The 22,605-nt window shown below is 42.2% G+C and overlaps 1 protein-coding gene across 3 annotated transcripts in view; it reads left to right on the top strand.

Annotated features, from left to right (window-relative positions):
* RGL1 (ral guanine nucleotide dissociation stimulator like 1) overlaps positions 1 to 22,605 on the top strand; it is a 249,980-nt gene that overhangs the window by 198,297 nt on the left and 29,078 nt on the right. For all 3 annotated transcript variants that reach the window (XM_072830925.1, XM_072830923.1, XM_072830924.1), the window contains 5 exons: positions 5,673 to 5,857; positions 9,813 to 9,937; positions 11,315 to 11,530; positions 15,010 to 15,113; positions 18,256 to 18,340. In XM_072830925.1, the coding sequence (XP_072687026.1) occupies positions 5,673 to 5,857; positions 9,813 to 9,937; positions 11,315 to 11,530; positions 15,010 to 15,113; positions 18,256 to 18,340 (715 nt within the window). The remainder of the gene's footprint in view (positions 1 to 5,672; positions 5,858 to 9,812; positions 9,938 to 11,314; positions 11,531 to 15,009; positions 15,114 to 18,255; positions 18,341 to 22,605) is intronic.

The raw sequence follows: 22,605 nt of genomic DNA, 5'->3' as shown, positions 1-22,605 counted from the left end.
AAGGTTTGGTGACATGGGGTTAGGTCTATGCACAATAATTCTCTTCAGTTTCTGTAAATTTGCCGCCAGATGCTGGGACCTGCATATCTAGTTTGGGACAGGTGTATAAATGCTCTCGACTTTGGGTAATTGGTTTTGGGCTCATCTCCTACTCTGGGCCCTTCCCCACCCATATTTACTCTGAATTTCTGTGTGTCCTCTCTATCACAATCTTCCTTTCCTCCTCTTCCTCCTCCTCCTCATTCTGGCCTCGGACCTTTTTGTCTTTAACTGCCTCCTGGCCCCTCGCTGGCTTCTGTGCCCTGTACTTGCCTGCTGCTTAGCTCTGACCCCGAGCCCTGTTTGCATTTATTTCCCTGAACCTCTCCTAATCCCTCTTTCACTTTCACTCCCAGAGTTCTAATCCCTGCTCAGCCTCTGCACCAAAATACACAATGGAAATTGTACAGGAGAGCAATGCGAGATGACCTTGACAAGTCCAGATAGTCATGTTCCCATTTTTTCCAAGATTTTTCAGGGGGAAAAAGAAAGGAAACAAATTCTCCGTACCTTCTTTTGTTTGTTCCTGTCAGAGAGACCATCTTGCCAGGGGTCTCAGAGACAGGTTTCTCAGAAGAGGAAAACTCTGTGACTAGGAGAACAAGGTGGAGAGAGGTCTAGCTCAGAATCAATGGTAAGGTCACTTGGCTTCCTTTTCTTGAAAAGCAAGCTGCATTTGTTCCCACCCTTGGGGCGTGCAGTGTCACCTGCTGCATTGATTCAAAGGCCCACCCTCCACATAGACTTTCTTATCTTTTATTTATCTATAGTAGGGAAAGATCCAGTTTTTGGAGACTATCCTAACATAGAAAAAAACCATTTTGCTGCTTTTGACAAAATGGTTCCATGCCTTATTAAGTAACAATAAATTATTATCTCAGATTTCTGGGGAGAGAAAAGAGCTCTAAATGGACAGCGTTATTCTTTCTGTCATGATAATCCTATTTCTTGGCTTGGAGGTTACACATCATGGGAGAGATGACTTCATATTTTGAAAATGTCTTATTAAGCCTTTTACCAATTGTTGAATATTTTACTACCAATGGGATTTTAATATGATTTAGTACCTATGCATTCAAATCCCTGTATGTATTTAAAAATCTGTGGTTTGAACATACTGGCAGCCTAGATGCTCACCTCGGGGCAGTCCTCTTACTTTGCACTGCATACCTGAAGTTCCCCATGGCAGCTCTCAGTTCTGTACTGTTTCCTTGTACCTCTCAGTGAAGGCATCTGTCTAGTGTTTTCCAAGCAGGTGTATTATTAAGTGTGATTTCTGTTTGGCTAAGAAATCAGATGAGTATAGCAAATCTCACTGTGCTGCATTCCTCCCCTGTCTTCCTGTTCTTTAAACACGTCTCCTGTACATCCCTTCAAAGTGTCTTGCCCTCTCTCACCTCAGGATCTCTGCTCATGCTCTTGCCCCAGAGTCTTCTCCCCACTAACTCTTCCCTATGCCTAAGATCTCGACTGCACATCATTTCCTAAGTCCTTCTCAGGATCCCTGTTGTGACATTAGTCACATACATAGTTTTTGTGACTACAGACAACCAAGGGCACTCAAATGGTGTTAGTGTAATTAGTGAATTCATTCTCCCCATGGGTCTGTTTCCTTAGAAGTAAAAACCTCAGAAGCTGTGTCCGTCAGTTGCACACATTGACGTCTGAGCATGGCTTCCTGTCCCTTACGGACCGTTGTGGTCAGTTGGAAGGAGTTGCCAGGAATGCCTGAGGTGGAAAGAGCAATCCTGCTTGTCCCCTTGGCTGTCAGTTTGGGCTCCTGCCCCTGCCACCGTGCCCCCTCCCCGCTCTCCTCCTACCCAGCATGCTTACTTGGGACTGAGGGGTTTTGCTCTGTAGCACATAGAAGATCACCCTGGAAAAGGAAGTCATGTACTGCTTTTCCTCCTTGCTGAGTTTCAATTATGTCACAATCGTAGTCTTTCCCCTTGGTCTCGGAAAGTACTTCTTCGATCTTCACAGGTCGTTCAAGAAGCATGTCTTGCAGTTTGCATAGAGTCTGACGCCCCTGAATTGATCTGTCCCAAGAAGGATGCCTTACATGGGGTGTGCGTGTGCGGGATCTGTTCACAATGACTGTCTTCCTACAGCAGGTCCAGAGCCACACGTGTTGTGCCACGGTTTGGATTCCATGTCATCCTTTCTGTTGTGTAGGTAGAGGAGTCTCTGAGTGATTTCCATGAGTCCAGACTGATTTTCATGGAGCCCTTTCACCTATTTCAGTCCCTTCTGTGACTTATGGCAAGTAGTTTTAAGATTGCCAACAGTTAGGTTTCTCTTTAGGTAGCTTGAAATGTCCTTATTGCCATTCTGTTGTGTGAAGGCACTGGACAGCGTCAGAGAGATGCAGGCAGGTATTTCTACATCTTCTCTTGGTAGGAGCCAATGGAGTTGAGTGACCTGGCCAACTCCCTTTGTTCATAGGCAGGACAGCTGGGATGGGAATCCCAGAGCCAAGTAGCTTCCCCAGCTTAACAGTCACACCTTTCTGGTAAGTTTGTGATTTTAAACCAGGTTTCCCTTCAGGATGGATGTTCTTTACATTCTCCTAAACAACTAGCTCTGGTTGGTATGGAATTAGATCTTAGGAATGAAGCCATGAAAGGTAGGATGGAAAAGGCATTGGCCAGCAATCCCAGTGGCTGCCATGCTTTTGTGATGTTGCTTTCTTTTTTGAAATCTTAAATGTTTCACATTTTATCTGCTTTATAGTCTATCAAGAATGGGAAGTTTCTTCCCAGGACTGGTAAACATAAAGCTACTGTGAGCTTTGGGCACGTGTCCAGGCCTTTCCAGAAAACCTCCCTTCCTGGCATGCTGATAACCACCCTGCTGATAGGAGGGCAGGGGTCTGCCTCATGTTGTATTAGGGTGTTTGTGTGTTTCTTTCCTTCTTCCCTTCCTTCTTCCTCTCCGCCCCCTTTCATTCCTCTTTTCTGTGAAAATGCTTTTTCTAGCCAAGTCAGTGTCTGGGTTTGTAGTGAGCTTTCAAAAGTCCTCTTAGGCTAAGCTGTGGGAAGGGCGCTGTGACAAAGGGTAGAACGAATAGATTACCAGAGCTAGTTAAAAACATCAGACTGAGGAGGACAAAATGGACTCAAGTCTGCATTCAATCTGGACTCAAGTCTCTCTTCAGAACTCCCCTAGACCTTCCAAGGCCGCAACTTTCTGTGACAGTAAACTCTAAATAATGTGTCGTATAGAAGCACATAAATACTCAGAGATTTGAATGAGGATACACATTTTGTAGTTGTTTGCAGTTGTAAGAACATGAAAATAACTTGAATATTTGCACACTAGTAGAAGAATGCTTACGTTAATTATGCTATGTCCGCGCAGTGGAATAGAATATGTAACTGGGAAATAGTAAGGTAGATCTCAAGGTAGTGAATGAAGAGGTGTCTGTTTCACACTATTCAGTGGGGAAAAAAAAATCCATATTGGCTTATGTATACATAGTATATCTATTTCAGTGTATATACATATCCATTGAAAAGTCTAGAAGGGTATACTCCAAACTGTTAATAGGTAGTCATGGAAATCGGATTAGAATGAAAGGGATTGTAGGTATTTTGCTGTTTTAGTTTATATACATTTGTAATATTCACTCTTTTGCAATAAATAATCGGTATTATAATTTTAAAACTAACAATTATGAGAGGCCAAGCAGGCAATGATATATTAATATCTTTTACTATCTGTCTTTTAACTGTGATTCTAGATTTCTGCTTGCATTTTCTTTTAAGTTATGAAACCAAGGAGTCATTAGGGCCATTGTGTTGCAGGTCTTGTTGTTAGGTGGATGCTCCTTTTTACTTTTATTGGTTAATGTGCATTACCATCCCTCCATGTCTGTTTTTCCATCAGTATCATTGGAGGAGTATCATCTCATTGAAATATTAACTCTTAAATGAGTAGTTACACTCATTAAATCAATTCACTCTTCTTTTGAGAAGTACAAAAATGTATGTAAGAATCGATCTGATTTATGCAGATGTCAGGTTTTCCTGTGTTCAGGCTATTAACCCACCTGTGTGCCTACCTCAGTTCTGGGCACAGTGCTTGTCCGGAAGAAGAGAAATTATTCATAGGAAAAGTCCTGTTTCCTTATAAAAATGAGGTATTCGAATGCCGCTTCATTTTCTTCTTTGATTCATGATATCTGTTTTTTGGGAAGAAAAGAGAAATAATGAATGCTTTGTGTGGGTTCCCAAAAAGTAGAAGTCCATCAATTTGGGGGAGTGGGATAAGGGTTTCAACCTAAGAATGGTGGGGAGGGACACAAGCATTGATACATACCAGATGATACAACAGGCAAACCAAGGATCGAAGGCCTACTGACTAGAAGCCCATTAATTTCATTTTATTTAGGTTTTTATCTAATCCCAGAGCCCATATTAATTTCTTCAAACTTTTTGGAAGGGAATGAAAATTTTGTTTGGCTTTTTATTTAATCTGGACTAAAGAGTAAGAGCATATTTTAATGATTTCTGTGGTTTTAAATTTCAACATTTATTTGATGATTTTACATCACCTACTTCCAATGTACATGTGTGAATATTATAGTTCCAGATACCTTCATGTCCTCATTAGTAAAGCAACGATATCCATAGCTGTGAAAACAGTAAATTTATCTTTCTTCTGTTTGCACTTAACTTCCAGAAGTGAAGTGTTGAATTGGTTTTAGTTGTACATACATGCCTGGATTGTAGTGTGGCTCTATGGTAGGAAACTGGGATTGTGGAATTTAGACCTGTGAAAGCCCGGTCTTCAGGTGCACATCAGTGGATAATATCACCTTGTGGTCCAAAGACAGCACAACTGTGTTGTTAGTAGCATGGTTGGGGGAAGCTGCGCATACATGATGGCCCTGTCTCCTTGTGTCCTGGCTCTTGTCTCACCCAGCACAGACTCTGCTGAGCCAGCGGAGGAAATCACCTTCACGGTGGCTTTGCATCTCAGCATTTTTTCCCTTACCTTTCAAAGGCCCGCCTCTCTGATAGGTAGTGTTTTCCCCACATATTCTCCTCTTGTTATTTCAGAAGCAAAAGATTAATTTGGGGAGGACGTTTTTTGGTACTTAGGTTGAAACCCCGGGAATCTTTGTAAAATTACATTAATGCTTTTTGCTTTTCCAAACGGAGGCACTTCCCATCATGAGACAAATCTCCGGCCTACTGTCAGTGACTTCCTACAGTGTGAGTCGGTTGACTTTGTGGTCTCTGACTTGAGTGAATCCAGAATTGGAAACACATAATCTCACTTGTGCACAGATTGCTTTGAAGTTGCTTCAGGACTCACTAAATCTTCCAAGTGTCTTTTTTTTTTTTTTTTCCCCTTCCCTGTGCAGGTTTTTCCAAAGTTTATGGTCCTTTTTCTTTTTTGGAACTTACCAGTCTCCCTGTTGCTCTAAAACCACCGCTTAAAACCATAAAATGTAACCAGCTTGTTTTCAAGTGCTTTCACCTCATTGACATTTCCAGGAACTTTTGATGAATTCTCTGTTGACCCCAAGTCTCAGGGGGTATTCCTGGGTGAAGCTATGCTGTCCAGGGCTTTTTCTGAGTCTCCACAGCCAGTTGGTGCAGAAACTCTCCCATTCTCTTCCTCAGTGCCATCGCCTCCATCCTGAGGGCCTGGCTTGACCAGTGCGCAGAGGACTTCCGAGAGCCCCCTCACTTCCCTTGCTTACAGAAACTGCTGGATTATCTCAAACGGATGATGCCAGGCTCTGATCCAGAGAGAAGAGCACAAAATCTACTTGAGCAGTTTCACAAGCAAGAAGTGGAAACTGACAGTGAGTACTTGCTTAAGTTCCGAAAACAAGCTAGATTCTGATTCTGTAAATTCCATGTTGAAGATATGTTTTCCCTATGTTTTTTTTTTTCCTTAAGATTTATTTTTTTAAAAATGTATTTACTGGGGCACCTGGGTGGCTCAGTAGCTCAGTATCTGCCTTTGGCTCAGGTCATGATCCTAGGGTCCTGGGATGGAGTCCCACATTGGGCTCCCTGCAGGGAGCCTGCTTCTCCCTCTGCCTATGTCTCTGCCTCTCTGTGTGTCTCTCATGAATAAATAAATAAAATCTTTTTTAAAAAATAAAAGATTTATTTATTTATAAATAAAACATTTAAAAAAATTTTTTTAATTTCTCTTTAAAAGAGAGAGGATGTTGGGAGGAGGAGAGGGAAAGAAACTCTCAAGGAGACTCCTCACTGAGTGCAGAGCCCAATGTGGGGCTCGATTTCAAACCCTGAGATCACCACCTAAGCCAATACCAAGAGTCGGAAGCTTAACCGACTGAGCCACTAGAATGTTCTTTCTATACTTGATGAATGACTTTGGTTTGTCTCAGAGAGACAGACCGCTGGGGGACTGGTGGTGGGTAAAAATTCTGAAGTTTATCAAAGTGCTAATTACAGAGCCTCAGACTTTTAGAGCCAAGAAGATTTTCAGGACCACCTAGTCTGATGTCTCATTTCATAGAAGAGGAAACTGGCTCTGAGAATCGAAGTGATTTCCTAGGGTTTCTCCTAATACCATAAAGAGGATCTTTTGCTTTCTCTTGCCAACATGTCCCATGCTGAACTCGACTTTGCTTTTTATTATCTGTCTCCTGGCTCCTCTAATTAATGGAAACCCATCACGACCACCCCTGTTCAGCAGGCAAAGAATTAAATCCAGTTGTGCCCCTGCCTTCAGAAAAGCTCAAAAAGCCCTGAAAAGGTGTTTGTCAAGCAAGAAGACATCACTGCCATTGAGCATGGCTGACGGCCTCATCAGAGGAAGTTTCTGTGGCTGTTTTTTCCTATTGGAGGAACAGACTGCCTGTTTTCAAGGCCAAAGGAAGGGCTATCACTACAGGTCGTGGGCCACGTGGAATTATCTTTGAAGAAAGCCCAAGAGAGGTTAGGACAGGCTTTCAGCCTGCCGCTCCATCCCCTCGCTGGCCTTCTGGATGATGGTTGCCATGGTGGCTGACCCACTTGGAGCTTTTGACAGGCCTTTCCCTGAAGTGATGCCTGATTTCCTCAGTGAGGGAAAGGAAGTGGTTCCTCGCCATCGATAAGAGAGGCTGCATCAGTGCCAAAGAAAATAACCCTGCATTCCAGACAGTACCTGTGGAATTGTTTTACGTTTGGGGGATCAGAGCAGGGGGGAAATGCAATCGCATCACGAGAAGCCGACTGCCAAGTACTGTATATCTCAGATGACTTCAGCTGCCGGGAATGCTGGAATCCCAGGGCCACTCCTCCAGCTGCGGGACCTGCACTCCCTTCAGGGCCTCCCCGCCTGTCTTTGAGCCGGAGTGGAAAATGCTGTGTGAGAGCCCAGCTCTCCCCACCGGGGCTGCCCCTGGCTCCGGGCCTAATTGGGGAACCGGTGGGACCAGTCGTTCATTGTTTCCGACCCAGCGACTGGAAGGCAGAGCTCATTTGGCAGGCCGAGGCTGGGGAGAGGGAGATTGCCTGACTTTGGAAAGGCTTTTAGGCCAGGCTCGAAAATGAATTTTTTCTGAGTTTGGAAAATTTTAATCAAGAAAGCTCTAAGCTCTCTGTTTATTAAGAACAGAGTTATGGTCGTTATGGAAAAGGAGTTTTTAGGAGCTTGGTTCACCTGGGTGTATCTTGCCCAATTTCGTGCTGGCAAAAGCAAAAGTTCTCCTACATTGTTTTCCAACAGTAAAATTTCGCTTCTGAGTTTTTTACTTCCTTACTTCTGGAAGAGAGCCAAAAGCAGAAACAGCAAAGGCATGGCTTCGGCCCCAGAGAGAAAGGACCACGTCATCTTCACCCACAGCAACATCCAAGGCACATATGGGTCGCTGTGAGTGTGTGTTGAGTGAAAGAGAGGATCCAAACTTACCACACTTCCTCTGTGGCTGAAGTAGGTCACCTTCTGCATTCCAGAGCCACTGGGATACATTGGTATAGTAGCTAGCAAGAGGGATGGGACGCCCATTCTGAACTTTTGTTTGGGATTTTAAATTTCTCATTCCTCCATTGAATTGGAGAGTACCCTCAGAGCTGTGTGAAGGCAGAGTGGTGAAGTCATAGGGTTTTAGCTCACGCTGGTTTGTGTTTCAGACTCCGGAGGTGGACAGTGTTTCCTTCCTGCCTTCTGCAGTCATAACCCAAGCCCATTGGCATCAGTACCTTCAACTTGCCATGTGGGTGGGGATGGGGGGCTGTGTCGGGGGCCGTCCTTAAACCACATGCCCCACACTGGAGTTGGCATGTACCCACGTGGTGCTGTGATAGGGGGAGTGACATAGGGTCCACTCTCCGCACCCCTTTCCCCTGGAAAACTAAGAAAAGACCACCCCAACCTGACCCAAGATGCATAAAAGTTTTTACAAAGAAAAAGAAAAAGCTTAAAATGTAAACATTCTCTTTATTTATTTATTTATTTATTTATTTATTTATTTATTTATTTTTATTTATTTATTTATTTATTTATGATAGTCACAGAGAGAGAGAGAGAGAGAGAGGCAGAGACACAAGCAGAGGGAGAAGCAGGCTCCATGCACCGGGAGCCCGACGTGGGATTCGATCCTGGGTCTCCAGGATCGCGCCCTGGGCCAAAGGCAGGCACCAAACCGCTGCGCCACCCAGGGATCCCAAAATTTTTTTTTAAGATTTTATTTATTTATTCATGAGAGACACACAGAGAGAGGCAGAGACACAGGCAGAGGGAGAAACAGACTCCATGCAGGGAGCCCAACGTGGGACTCGATCCCGGGTCTCCAGGATCACACCCTGGGCTGAAGCATTCTCTAGTAACAACACTGATTTAAGTTTCCACTAAGATGTAACTGAATGCAACTACATGTTGGGGTTTTTGTTTGTTTGTTTGTTTGTTTGTTTGTTTTTGAGAACAGATTTGACAGGAGAGCAGGGAGTGTGAAGGGGATGAGGTTGGGGGATGAGGTTGGAACCCCAAGAATCAGGAAAGGTTCCAGGTTCCATTTGCTGGGGTGCAAATGCAATTTCATCCATTCTACCATCTTTCAGAATGGAGTCTGGAGTTCCTGTTTCTTGTGCTGAGTCCTTCAGCTTTTGGGTTGAAATCCAGATGGTTATTAAAGTGATCTTTTTTTCTCACTTCTTCAGTCTCTGCCCTGTGTGATTTGCTAATGGTGGAGCTTATCTATAATAAGGCTCAGGTGAATTTAGCTTCAGGCTCTTCTGCTTCACCCATACTTAACTTGAGGTGGGAAACCGAAAGCTGCCCCAAACATCTTGAGAATTCCAAGGACTTTCTTAGAATTCTGAGGACTTCATCGGCACTCCTGACACCCAGAGGGTGCATTCTACTTCCCCAAAGCCTTGTTTCATTCCCATTCCTTCCAGGTTTCTGGTTATAAATGGCCAGTCATTAAAAATTGCATCATTGGGGCTTAGGAAGTGGCTTGATTAGTCTTTACACCAAGCAGAGGTAGGAGGGGAGCCCAAGATGAGAGAAACCCCCAGAATGTAGCCTGACTTTGCCTAATCCATCTCTGTCCCTGGCCTAAGAATCTGGTTTATCAAAGGGTAACATGAGTCCTCTGAACTTAATAAAGAATCTCCAAACAGAGATGAAGCAGAGCTCCATTTCCCTCAGATTAATTGTGCTAATCATTTCTTCCCATGGGTTTTTAGAAGGATTCGCCATCTTCTTTCTCAGTGAAAGAAGTTCACTTTGACTCTACTAACAAGGTCATAAACACTGGCACCAAAGTACTCATTTTTTTCCCCTTCTGTGAGCAGATGGGTTTCCCAACACCATCTTCTTCAGCCTGGAAGAGGAAGAGGAACTGGAAGGTGGAGGGCCTGCAGAATTCACGTGCTTCCCAGAAGATCTCGTGGCGGAGCAGCTGACCTATATGGACGCAGTATGTATTCTTTCTGTGCCTGAGATGTGCTTCTACTTAAAATGTGGGGACTGACCATACCAGTGGCCTGGGGAGGGCAGTGGGGTAATGTGATTTAAGTCTTTTCTAATCCTTGAGAGAGGCTGTGCCTGTAAATGCAGAGAGAAGATGTGACTTGAATCAATCATCTGAATAATTCAGGCCTAAGCTCTCCTTGCAATTCTGGGGGAAGATGCTTTTTTACTTGGCACTCGATACACGGAGGGAAGTAAGAATTCTAATTCTCGTGAAACAAAATCGACCCTGTTCCGTGGGTTTTTCTCTGCCTCTAGACTCATAAATATTTCAAGATCTGAACTGTTTATTTGGAGGATTGTAAAGCGGTCAAAGTATAAATTAGGATAAAATAAGATCGCTGAATCCACATGTGACTCTATCTGCCAGTTCATTCCTATGTGTGCTCCCATGCTTTTAAAGTTTGAATATGTTTGTTAGCCATACAAATTTGATTAGTCACATGTCATAGTGCAATGGTAGCCGGTTAACACCAGTTAAAGAAAAGAGGGCCATTATAGATCATCCTGATGCTTTTAGCTCTTCTTCACTTACCGCTTTTGAAGAAAACAGAAGAGAGAGTGACAGTTTCCATCTAGTGAGCACACAAACTATCAGAAGCAAATCAGAGAGTCTACATAAAGTAAATCCTGGTGTTCTCTCTTCCATACAAACCCTTACATGTCTTGTATTGAGTTGTCATACAGATGAGAATCAGATTTGACCAACGAATTTGCCTTTGTTTTTGTTCCACAACTGACAGCATGAAAGAAAGGTAGGAAACTTCATTGGATGACTTTTAGGCAAAGACAGGCTATAAATTCCTTTCTTCCTTTTACTCTGTGACATTGAATGGGTTTTCCCTTTATATGCTTATTTTTTTTCATTTAAAATCATGTAAAATAGCAACATGATGACGATGTCACATGCACTGTACTTCTTTGGGTCACTTGTCGGGTGGTCATTGAGCATCCATACGCATTGTACACAGTTCATGATCTTGAGTGCCCAGAATGCACCATGAATATGAACCACTACTATAGATTTGTACCTGTTTTTTGAGATATAAGTCAAAATGTTGTCAGTCATTTAAAATGGTCTTTTGGCCATTGTGTTCCATTTGTTCAGTCCAGCAGATTTAGAAGGAACATGTGGGCTTTTCTGACCAGTTAATATATTAATTATTTACTCCTGTCCATTGAAATAGACACGGTTGAGGCAAGTCAAGTAGAAAAGGGTTGTTTGTGCATTTACAAAATATCAATTCACAGATGAGCCAGATGACATGCTTTGCTGAATGAAATGTCTGCGTGGTCCTTAAAGTCAGTTTCTCTTTTGTTCTAGCAACTATTCAAGAAAGTAGTGCCTCACCACTGCCTGGGCTGCATTTGGTCTCGAAGAGATAAGAAGGAGAACAAACATTTGGCTCCTACAATCCGTGCTACCATCTCTCAGTTTAACACGCTCACCAAGTGTGTTGTCAGCACCATACTGGGGGGCAAAGAACTCAAAACTCAGCAGAGAGCCAAAGTCATCGAGAAGTGGATCAACATTGCCCACGTAATTGTCTTTTTAAAAATATTCGTTGTTTTTATACTAGATAGTAGAGACTACTCCATCTCTCTGTTTAAATGGGTCTATGCAGTCAGTGGCAAGGCAATCAAATCATATGTGAACGACCATTGGGTTTTTTGTTGCTCTTATTGTTGTTCCTCCAAAGTAAGAAAAAAAAAATGCCTCTCTTAACTTAGGGGCTTCTTTTTCCTCTTTAAAGAAAATTGGTCCCTTGCATGCTTCTTCTTTCTGCTTACGGGCCTGCACACTGCTGTGTCTCCAGCACAGCGTCTGCTTTTCCCCTTATATTCACAAACTGAGTGTCAATTCTGCCTACGTTCAGTAAATTGAACTTGATATATTGTCTAAGTGTCAGATAGACTCTTCCACACAATGATTACCTACCTATGCACACTTCCAGCACCCAGAAGCGTTGTATCTTCTACAGATTTAAAGAGCTGGTGCTGTCTCAGAATCCTGAATCTCTTTGCTAAAGGACTGAGATGCACAGATTTTACATTGATCTGGGGCTTTCCAAAGGACTTTCTATCTGAAGTTGGAGGGAAAGAGTTTATTCCAAGGCTGAATCACATTCTGGTGAGTGTCAGTCTAGTCTCTTGGGTCAGCTGCTTATATAGTCTATGACCTTGGCTTGTCAATATCTTCATGATCCAGAAAAGGTGGACAGTATTCAGTCTCTTGGCCACCAGATATTTCATGAGCTCTTGAATGCACGTGAGCTACAGTTTTATGTACTTTGGGGACATCATTAGGATAAGCTCAATTAATGTGGTCTTACAGGAGCCTGTAGTCAAACAAGGAAGCTAAGAAATACTGGAATGATCATAACCAAGACAGAAGAAGAGTGGGGCTCTATGACATAAGCTAGAGTTGTAGCGAAGGAGAAATCACTTCTGGCTGGGGGGATCAAGGAAGCCTTCATGGATAGGAAGACATTTGGATTTAGCTTTGAATCTAGATAGAATTTTTGGTATTTGAAGATTGGGTAAGATTTTTTTGTTTTGTTTTGTTTTTTGGTAGGCAGAAGAAATTACATCACCAAAAGCTATGTAATTAACAACAACTTTTAAAAATAAGTATTATATAAATATCTTATTATTCCATGTTCTAGGTTATATGGGTCAACCCTCAACCAAAACCCATTTTGCTTTCTATGCTAATATATATATATTTTTTTCATTAAGCCCTCATGTTTAGGGCATAATGCATAAATTCATTCTCTCTCTCTTTGTAACATTCTCTTTTGTTGTCTTTGATTAAAAAACAACATAATTGTACCAGGGAATTTGCCTTATTTGGGGTTTTTAGGTGGTCCATTACCACAGATGTTTTAGTATATAAAAAAAGTAGGAAAAAAATATCTTATGACTTAAATTTCTCCTCTTCTAAGTTGAGCTTATTTCTAAAGAGCTACAAAAAAAGTTCTATAGATAGAGTGGTGGAACAGAGCATGGAATTTCTGTCTTCTTAAAATGATAGGAAATTTTTTTTTTTTTTTGCCACAGATGCTATATATCCTTTAATCCATTCAACTGCTTAGGAGATCTATAGCAAGAATACAACATCTGTATGTTTGATAGTGTGACCCAAACAATGACTTTCGGTCTAAATTAAATATAAATTGTGCATTTATGTGATAATAAAAAATACAAGTTGAACAATTTGGGGAATATTCCAAGGTCCATAGCACGTGTTTAAAAGCCAGGGGTCCTTGCTCTTGGCGATGTAATTTCCTAATATTGAGCATTTTGTGTCCCTTGAAATTGTGTGGAGTAATTTAATAATGAAACTCATAGGTGGTTTCCTGCCAAGATTTATTTTACTTTTCCTGCATTAATCACAGTTAATTTCTACCAAGAGGATATTTGAAAAATGATAATAATTTACACACAGAAAATATCTGTGACCTAATGTGATCGTATTTTCTTGGACTGTCCTTGCTATGTTTTTATTTTACTTGTGCATCTCCTGGAAGATACCTCCCTTTCTAGAAATGCGGCCAAATGTCTCTTGTGCTCTTTTAAACCCTTAACTGAAGCCTCTTTCTGAGTAATGTGTTCCATATGTCTATTACAATTTGCATGAAGTATCTTTTATTTATTGCAAGTTTCTTGATATTTGGAACATGACTTTTGAATTCTGAACCTTTGTTGAACCATGCTCTCGTGGGCTTGGGTTTCCAGACTGACCATGTTTCAGAGTGCTCCCTCGCTCACTCGCTCTTTCTTTTCAAATAAGGGGAGGGCATTGAGGCATTTAAAGAGAGTGGGCATGACTTTTGTAAAATACTTTGGCATTGACTCTAAGAAGAAAATGTTTGGAGGTTTGTTTGTTTGTTTGGCATAGTTTTAAGTAGCCAGATTTTTGGCAAGCTAAGTTAGAGAATGCTGTTTTTCCTTCCTATTCAGGATTAACATGACTTCATGAAATGACCTTCTAAGCAATGTGCATTTATGCCCAACCACCCCGGGGTCTCTTGCTTTAGATGTTCTGCACAAAGCTAAGCCCATGCTCACATAGTGTACTCAATGGGAAACAGTGGATATATTACACTCTCAAATGCCTGTATATTGAAACATCTCCTTTGACATGAGGCATAGCCCACTCTCCCCATGTTGCCAAGAATGGGGCTCTCTCCCTTACTGTTTTGCTGTCCCTGCCATTCATTCAGCAGGACATTGACTCCAGGGTCACTGGCTGCTGAGGCTGCAGACTCCGTGCGGTAGCTTCAATTTCAGGATCAGAGAGCCTTTCTCCTTACCCAGAAAATGACATCCAGAATGTTTCCTGTTCTTTCTATTTTGTTTTCAAGTGCTGCCAACGCGAATTTTATTTTAAAAGCCCAAGTTATTTTGGAAACACCAAAGTACCAAGGTGTTTCTGAATGTTTATGATTGTGGCACAGGCCAATTTGAAACCAAATGAATGTGTATAAAAATATTCCCTCTTGGCTAAGAACATAAAAGCCAAAGTTCATCTTGCGGTGAATTTTTATTGCCAAGTTATATACACCTCTCTGGGCAAGGGATGGCCATGAGATGTTCGATACCATTGACCTCACAATGGCTGCTGCCTGGCTCCTTTTGTGGGTCTAAAGGATATAGTGAACTGTCATGTGTGTTTTTAGGGCATCTGTGTGAAGAAAGCTTATTTCCGTAGCACAGCACTGCAGACTCACCTCCATTCGTGTTTTTACTAGGAAAGCTGGAAACCATAAAACTGTAACAACAACGCAAAAAATATATTAAAGGGAGAAAAACAAGCATACGGTGCCAAAACCTATAAAGTGTTTCGGTGACTGGGGTGGGAGTAAGGAGCCACTTTTTGATGTTCAGTATTTATACAGCTGCCTATTTAGTGGTAAGAATTCATAGCAGCTGTGATACCTCTAAAACAGGAAACCACCAACTCACTGTATTATTGATATTTAAAGGCCTTTTATGTTTTAATCACTTTCCATACAGGAATGTAGAATCCTGAAGAATTTTTCCTCCTTGAGGGCCATCATTTCTGCACTACAGTCCAATTCCATCTATAGGTTAAAAAAGACGTGGGCTGCCGTCCCGAAGTAAGTTCCCAAGTGTCCTGCTCTGCTTTCTTTGGCTGGGGCGACCAGTCGGTGTATAAATGGTATGGGTCCTCGCCTTCAAAGCTCATATTATGTAACTAGAGAAACATATTTGAAAGGCTCTGTGTGTCCCAGGCAGGGTGCACTTTACATGTAATCATTAATAAGTTTTTAGGTGGGGCTGCCACAGGAGTCAGACTCATGGGCAAAGTGTGCCAAAGTCAAGGTTATAGGCTTTGAGGATGATTTTAAAGATGTGCTTATGATCTAGATTCTGAGGGTTAAGTTTGTGGCATGATAAAGTTATTGCAATTTGCTGTTACTTCAATTATTTGTCAGCCGCCTTTCAAAGCCCTAAGCTGTTCCAAGATGTGAGGGATCATGTGCGTAGATGTGATGTTAGTACTTGCTGTTCAGTGAGAATCTATTTAGTTTGCTTCTGTTTCAGCATGCTAAAAGCTATTCTTAGTGATATTAAAAACCCTCAAGTCCCTTCCACGTACCTGACTAAAGTTATTAACTGGCCACATTTTGTTTTTCATTTTTTATTTTTTAATATTATTTTCATTTTATATAGTTTGTCCTATATCTTGGTGGAACCTTTGGAACAATTAACAATTTCATGTCCTCATGATTTTACTATCTTCGTTCCCCAATTTCCAGAGCTTCCCTTGTAGACCAGAGAACTTTTAGCAGAGGAGGGAAAGGTGAATGAGGAGGCAGCTCTGATTCCCTATCAGTACAGATTTAGAAGCTGGGGAATGTGTCATGGCTGCAAACTAGGCCAGTTACATTCAACAGGTCTACCTGGGTTTGAACTAATCAAGAAGTCAAGCTGTATCAGGGAAGAATGTGTAAACTTTACAGTCTATAGTATATGCAGTGTAATCACTTTCAGCCAGGAGAGGAGCCAGCTGGCTCCCCAGGCAGGCCTGCCCTTGTGGAATTGGTGGCTTCGGGCCTTAGGAGTGGAAGGTCTAGGCATTCAGTTTCATCAGTCCACTCAGAGCTGATTAAAACCCTAAGGGACTAACAGGGTCCAAACCTCCAAGAGACCCCGATTGGTACACCAGAATTTCATAAATTTATGCTGAAAAATGAGTGCCAGAGTACTCTTGCATACCAATGGGCTCATATTCTCAATCAGCAGAATGTCTACTTGGGGGAAGTCAAATTATTTATTACATAAGGCTTTGATGAGTCAGTAGAAAACAACTGGAAGTGGCTGATCGTAATGTCTGGTGTTACGATGCTGAAGGAGCCTTAGCCACTTGGAGACTCCAAAGCTCATGCTCTATTTACAACACTGTTATCTATTAGGAGAAAATCTGGCAGATAGGTTTTTCAAAGTCTAGTGCAATTTTTTTTATTACCACTTATTCTTAAGTTCTTTCTCCTCTTCATTAGTTTGAAAAATCAAGCTGACTCTGATGTGAAAGAAAGACGAGTTGATTGGTTTCTCCTTTGCATATAAATCTTATGAAAGATATGGGTCATATGAAATCATTAGATGGTAGACCGTGGTGAAATACAGTGGGAAAATCAGATGCATACAGACTCCTCATCCTCAATAACTCAGACCCCTCTCCTTCCCTTCATCGGTACTCCCCAGCCCTGGTATCAAAAACAAAAACAAAGGGATGGTCAGGTGCTAAAAAAAAAAAAAAAAAAAAAAACCTCCTGTGCTTGATTGCAGCCTTCTCTGATTGCAATGACAGGTAATCCTATCTTTCTTTGTGGTTGATAAATAGCATACTGTGGAAAGTCACTTAGCCAGCCAAAGATTTCTTCCTCACAGCAAATGTGAGGCTGAAACACAAGGAAAAAAATTAGTGGGGTTGTATCTTAATCTTTTGGTTACCATATGAGGTCCATCCTTCCAGCTGGCTTTTTAAACTATTCACCTCAAAACAAACCTCAAAGCCACATTCTGTACAATGTGAGTGTCTGGTTTGTTTCTTAGTTGGTCAGTTCATGTTTTAGCAGGGATGCTATAGAAGTGTCATAGTTCCTAGAGAAGACACTTTCATATCAGCTTTCTATATTTTTCATTGCTAAATTCAAGGGACAGGGTTAAGATACCTTATGTGGTTATCACCTTCCCTGTAATCCTTTATGCTAACTACCTTCAGAGGACAGAGAATACATCTGTTTATTTCCCTTTATTTAGGCCCACATGTAATTAAGTTCCTAACTATTTTTTCCAAAATACAAATATCTTTACTGGTTTTCTTTATTACAAGAATAATATCACCCTCATTGTAAAACAGATAACTTAATAATGACTTTCTTGTGATCATGACATGCTGCATGTAGAATGATATGGCTCCATTAACTCTCTGCCTTCAGTGTCCTCCACTCAGTAACCATAGAGGGCTGAGAGAAAAGCCTGAGGCCCATGGAGAGGGGCAGGCCTCCAGAAGGGACAGGGCCGAGTAGGTGCTTAGGGATATGATCCTGCTGACTTTACTGCGGTCCCTCAAGAGGACTCCTAGTATTTCTGTTGTATAGGTAAGAAAATGGAAGCTCAGGAACATTAGGCAGTTGGCCTGAAAGCATTTGGGGAGGGAATGGCAGTGGGGATTTGAACCCACTTCCCAAACCAGAGCCCATTCTGCTTCCATCTACTCTGATTTCAATTTGAGAGCCCAGGCCTGTGACTTAGGAAATTTGGCTTCTGCACCTGCCATTCTCAACACTTAGTAATGGAAACATCAGCAAATTCCTGACCCTGCCATCTTCATCTCTAAATGAGGGGACTGGCTAACATGATTTCTCAGGCCCCACAGGGCTCTGTGTATTGCTAAGATAGATTTTTTTTTTTAAGAACACATCCCAATGGAGCAACTTGATGTCCCAATTTAATAATTCTTTCTTACGATTATAACATGCACAGATAGAAAAATCCCTCTCTTCACATAGGTGACCATGTGTACCTTTAAAAAAACAAAACAAAACAAAACAAAAAACCACCTAGCCTGGATGAATAAAGTCATTGTCCTCCTCTGTGGTCCTGTCACCCACTGATCTTGAGCTCAGTACAATCTCTCTGTAGACACAGTAACTGAGGGCAGCAGGGCTGAAGGTGTAGGGCTTCCACAGACTCCTTTATTTGTTCATATTTTTTTCTTCCCTCTCACAGGGACCGGATGCTGATGTTTGAAGAACTTTCAGATATCTTCTCAGACCATAATAACCATTTGACCAGCCGGGAACTTCTCATGAAGGTGAGGCAGTTGTGGGGAGATGCTGGGTTGCATTGCTGATGGCTCTGGAACCCAGTTAAGGCAAGAGTGGCTTAATGGCTCCCTACTTTCCTGCCTGTCCCAGGAGAAAGCCTGCAGTGACTTAGAAGACAGAATTTTTGTTTTTTTTGGGCCAAATCTGAGAAGCTCGGGGCTGAGAAAACAATGTCCAGCTCCTCGGTTTCACGGTTACACAACCAGATTGTGAAACTTGTGCTCATTGAGCATATCTCTTTAACGAGCCACGCTGCAGACACCAAGTGCTGGTGGCTTGGTGGGCGAGAGGCCCTGGAATATTCCTTCTCAGCAAAACTTCTTCTAGAATGACAGAGGCCAAGCCTGCAATTGCACATCCTTTACTTGGACCAAGTTGCATGGTCCATCAGCAATATTTATTGAATGCCAAGTGAGTGCTGACTTCTGAACTAAAGGCAGGTAAAAGTGTAGCTTGGTTGATTTTACTTCTCGAGACATTTTTTGAATGTCCGGTATCTGTAAAGCATTGGAGCGGCCACTAGGAACATGAAGATGATAAACGCAGAACCTGTCTTCAAGAATTCACCCTCTGGCTGGTGGATGTAGGACGAAATGAGAATAAGTAGTCGATAAAGGTACAAATAACAGGTAGTGAATGGTCATCAGAGGGAAACATAGGCCAGGTACTATCTTCGCAGCCTTCCTATAAAGTAGATTTTATCATCCTTATTTTGCAGATAGCCAGGACTTGGAGAGGTAAGTACTATGTCTTAAATCACACACCTGGTAGGTCATGGAGCTAGAATGTGAACCCTACCTGGCAAGACTCTAAAACCTGTGCTTGTATCATGTAGGCATAAAACTATTTCTTTTGGCCACTTGGGAGTAGGGGACAGTGTAGATCTGAGAAAACTTCACGGACAAGGTAAATCCGTAATTGAGCAACTGTTGATTGAGTGTTCACAATGTGCTAGATGTCAGAGGTACACCCACGCTGAAGGCAGTCTCCGATCTTAAAGAGATTACATCTTGTGTCGGGGGGTGATGGTAGAGAAGAAGACAATTCTAAAATCGTAGGATATGCACTACCATAGCCCTGAACTGGGCAATGAGAGGATATGATCCTTGTCCTTAGTCTCTTTTGCTGCAAGTTGGAGATAATAATAGTATTTAGCCCACTGACCTCATAGAATGGTTTTGAAGATTGACTAAGATAAAATATTTGAAAGCGCTATGCAAATAAATGTATTTTTAGTATTTGGCATGCCTTGTGCACATGAAGCCAAAGTATGCACAACAAATGTAAGTTAAGTAAAGTATGCACTACATATGCAAGCTTAGGACAGGCACAGAGTGGGGATGAAAGTCCAGTGAAGGTGGGGTCACTAAGAAAAGGTACCCACCTGGTACCTGCTAGATTTGTCATTCCCGTAAGGGCCTCTGTTATGGTCTTCTTGACTGGGTGTCCTCCTAAGTCCTGCTCTTCCTGCATGTCTCATCGTGGGCTCTGCTGGGTACTCAGCCTGCCTCCTTGCTGGCCTGTAAGCCTCTTACAGGAAGGAACTGGATTTGTTTTCTCACTGTTCAATCCCTAATGCCTGACACAGTGCCTGGGATGCAGCAAGTGTTCAGAAAATATGTTTGCATGAATTGGTGGGCCTTAATAGTCATGTGACATTGAGACCCTGCCCACTCTTTGCCCTCCTAGGACTAGGTGATATGAGCAAGGCAGTTTATGCTGACATCTGACTCTGGATTTGGCCTACCTGATTAATGGCATGCTAACCAGTGCTTGCTGAGATCATGTTACTCCCTGCTTCACATCCCCCTGGATTTGTAGACTTTAAATGGAAACTCGTCTGGCTGGAAGGAGATGGCTTAGTGGTCTCCCTGTAAGGAACACAAAGCTAGACAAACCGGAGCCACACATTCAAATCCCAATAGCTCTGAGTCATCCTTCCAACGTAGATAAATTGAATGCTGTGCAGCTCATTGCCTGGTGGCAGTGTTCTGGCCGAAACCTTAGAAGCAAAGCCATATCTAGACATTAAAGGTCCCATAAACCTTTCTTAAATGTAGAAGTTGGCCCTCGTGCTCGAAGTTAAATTTCTTATACATGGCTCAAATCCCAAAGAAATGAAAAACTTGGCTATGAATTCCTGTGGTCTGTGCATTATCATTAACGATGTTGTAATGTTTTGGGCAGGCCATATGTATATGTAGGTCCCTTTCCAGTCACCTTTGTTGATCATTCTTCATGTGAAGTATATATCATTCTTCATATAATTCTGAGCCTTAATTCTCAGCATGGTTGTAAAAAAGAAAAAAATGAAATCAAGGTACTTATTAGGTTCTCGAAAAAACCCCTGGGAAAAATTGCTGGCCTCTGTTTCTAATATACCATTCTTGGACTTAACCTGATTTACCATTGCGTGATCTTAGTCTTAAACACTGATCTTTTCTTCCACCTCTGGGTAGATGTAATGATCCACCTTTATGATATTATGGCTGAGGCAACATAACAATTAGCAAAAACCTAAGATTTTCATTTTAATGTTGGGGGAAAATGTTTTTATTTTTCTCAAATATTATCTTAAACCTGTTTGTATCTCAAACAGGTTTGATTATGATTTCTCAAACTTAAGTAACTCAGAGCTGGTGAACTGTAGAATCCATAAATTTTAAAACAGCAGGAAAGCAGAACGCCACCAAATCATCCCTGTTCTTGGGACTTTTAGTGAGAACTCTCCCTGGTGGAATTGATAAAAACAACTCTGAGAACAGCCCAACAATTTGGCTGTAATGGAAATGTATATGTAGTGAAGCTCCAACATGCACTCAGGCCAGGGTGGGAGCAGGAGACTCTGAAGGTCCATTCAGAGAGTTACCATTAACAACTTCTGGGTGATAATGTACCTAACATTGATTGAGAAGAATTCAGCGCCTCTATACATCCTAGTAGAAGAGGCCCAGAAACAGGATAGATAAGAACTCTGCCAAGGATAGAGATAGAAGGTGGGACTCAGGGGAGAAATTTTCACTAGGGAGAGAAAGGGAAGAGAAAGAGAGAGAGAGAGGAGCAGGAGGTTGGTGGAAGGAGAGGGAATGATTTGAAATTCATCTAAACAGAGGCAGTCATGAAGGATGGCATTTCCAAAGATGTGAATGTGGTGAAAAACATGAAGGTGACTTTGGCAGAAGAAAAGACACCATGAGTATGAGCATGGCCAGCAAAGGAGTCCGAAGAAAGGAACCAGACCAATGCCATCAGCATACCTGTGAAAAGTTCCAAGGGGTTTCAAGGAATTGGTGGTATGAGAGCTGCAGAGCAGAAGACTTAGGGCCAAGGAAGGAGAAAATTGACACTGATGGATTTTCGTTTGACATCTCATCTGGGAGAACTGGCACCAGCCTGTCTTTTCAGTTGCCCAGTCAGGATTGGAGTCTCAGTCTCTTGAAATCATGAAGTCATGAAATCCGCAGGCTTGCTCACGCTCACCTCAGGTCTTTACCGGCCTCCCAGTGAGGAGGCTGTCCTGAGTGATATGGAGGTCTGTGGCTTTCCATCTCTGCTGGTCTGTGGCTCTCTGGAGCCTTTTAAACTTCAGAAATCCTTCCTAAGAACTTTAGAGATACCTTCAATAACTTCCACACCTGATACCTCTGCCAATGATCAAGAACTGGAAGGGAACCAGAGGGATCCACATAGGAAAGGCATGGCCATTTGCTTTCATTCCAGACAGAAGTATTTTCTCACTTCTAGCGAATTCTTAAGAATTTGGGAGAACTCACCACCACCTCACATGGTAAATGGCACTTTCCTTCATCCCCGGGAGAAACTATAGGCAGGAGTCATTAAACAATATTGCTCCTTATCACCCTTTGTAGTAGAGTTAAAATAGATCATGAATCACGGTGGGTTCTGGACCCAGGTTAAGGCTGATGAATGCTGGAAGATATTGATGCCTCGTTGCCATCGGGAAGGCCAAGTCTGCAAAAGACACACACTCCTGTGTGTGGTCGGGGAAGGTCACATGCTATGGTCACATCATAAATCCCAGCGAGACTGATGGAGGAAGCTACTGGAACGTGTATCCCCCATCCAGATTGTGAAATTTGCCTCCCATTCATATACTTCCTGGAAAATGAGAACTTAACAAGACCCCGAAACCACAGAACCCAACACACTGTGTTCCATCAGCAGGCGGGAGTTTAGTCATCATCGTTGAAGAGTTTGGCAGGAGCAGAGGAAGGGTAGCTGCCCGTCCTCA

This window comes from Canis lupus, chromosome 6, assembly GCF_048164855.1.
Source record: "Canis lupus baileyi chromosome 6, mCanLup2.hap1, whole genome shotgun sequence".
Classification (NCBI taxonomy): Eukaryota; Metazoa; Chordata; class Mammalia; order Carnivora; family Canidae; genus Canis; species Canis lupus.
Note: the sequence above shows the minus strand (reverse complement) of the source record. Positions and strands in the feature narration are given on the sequence as shown.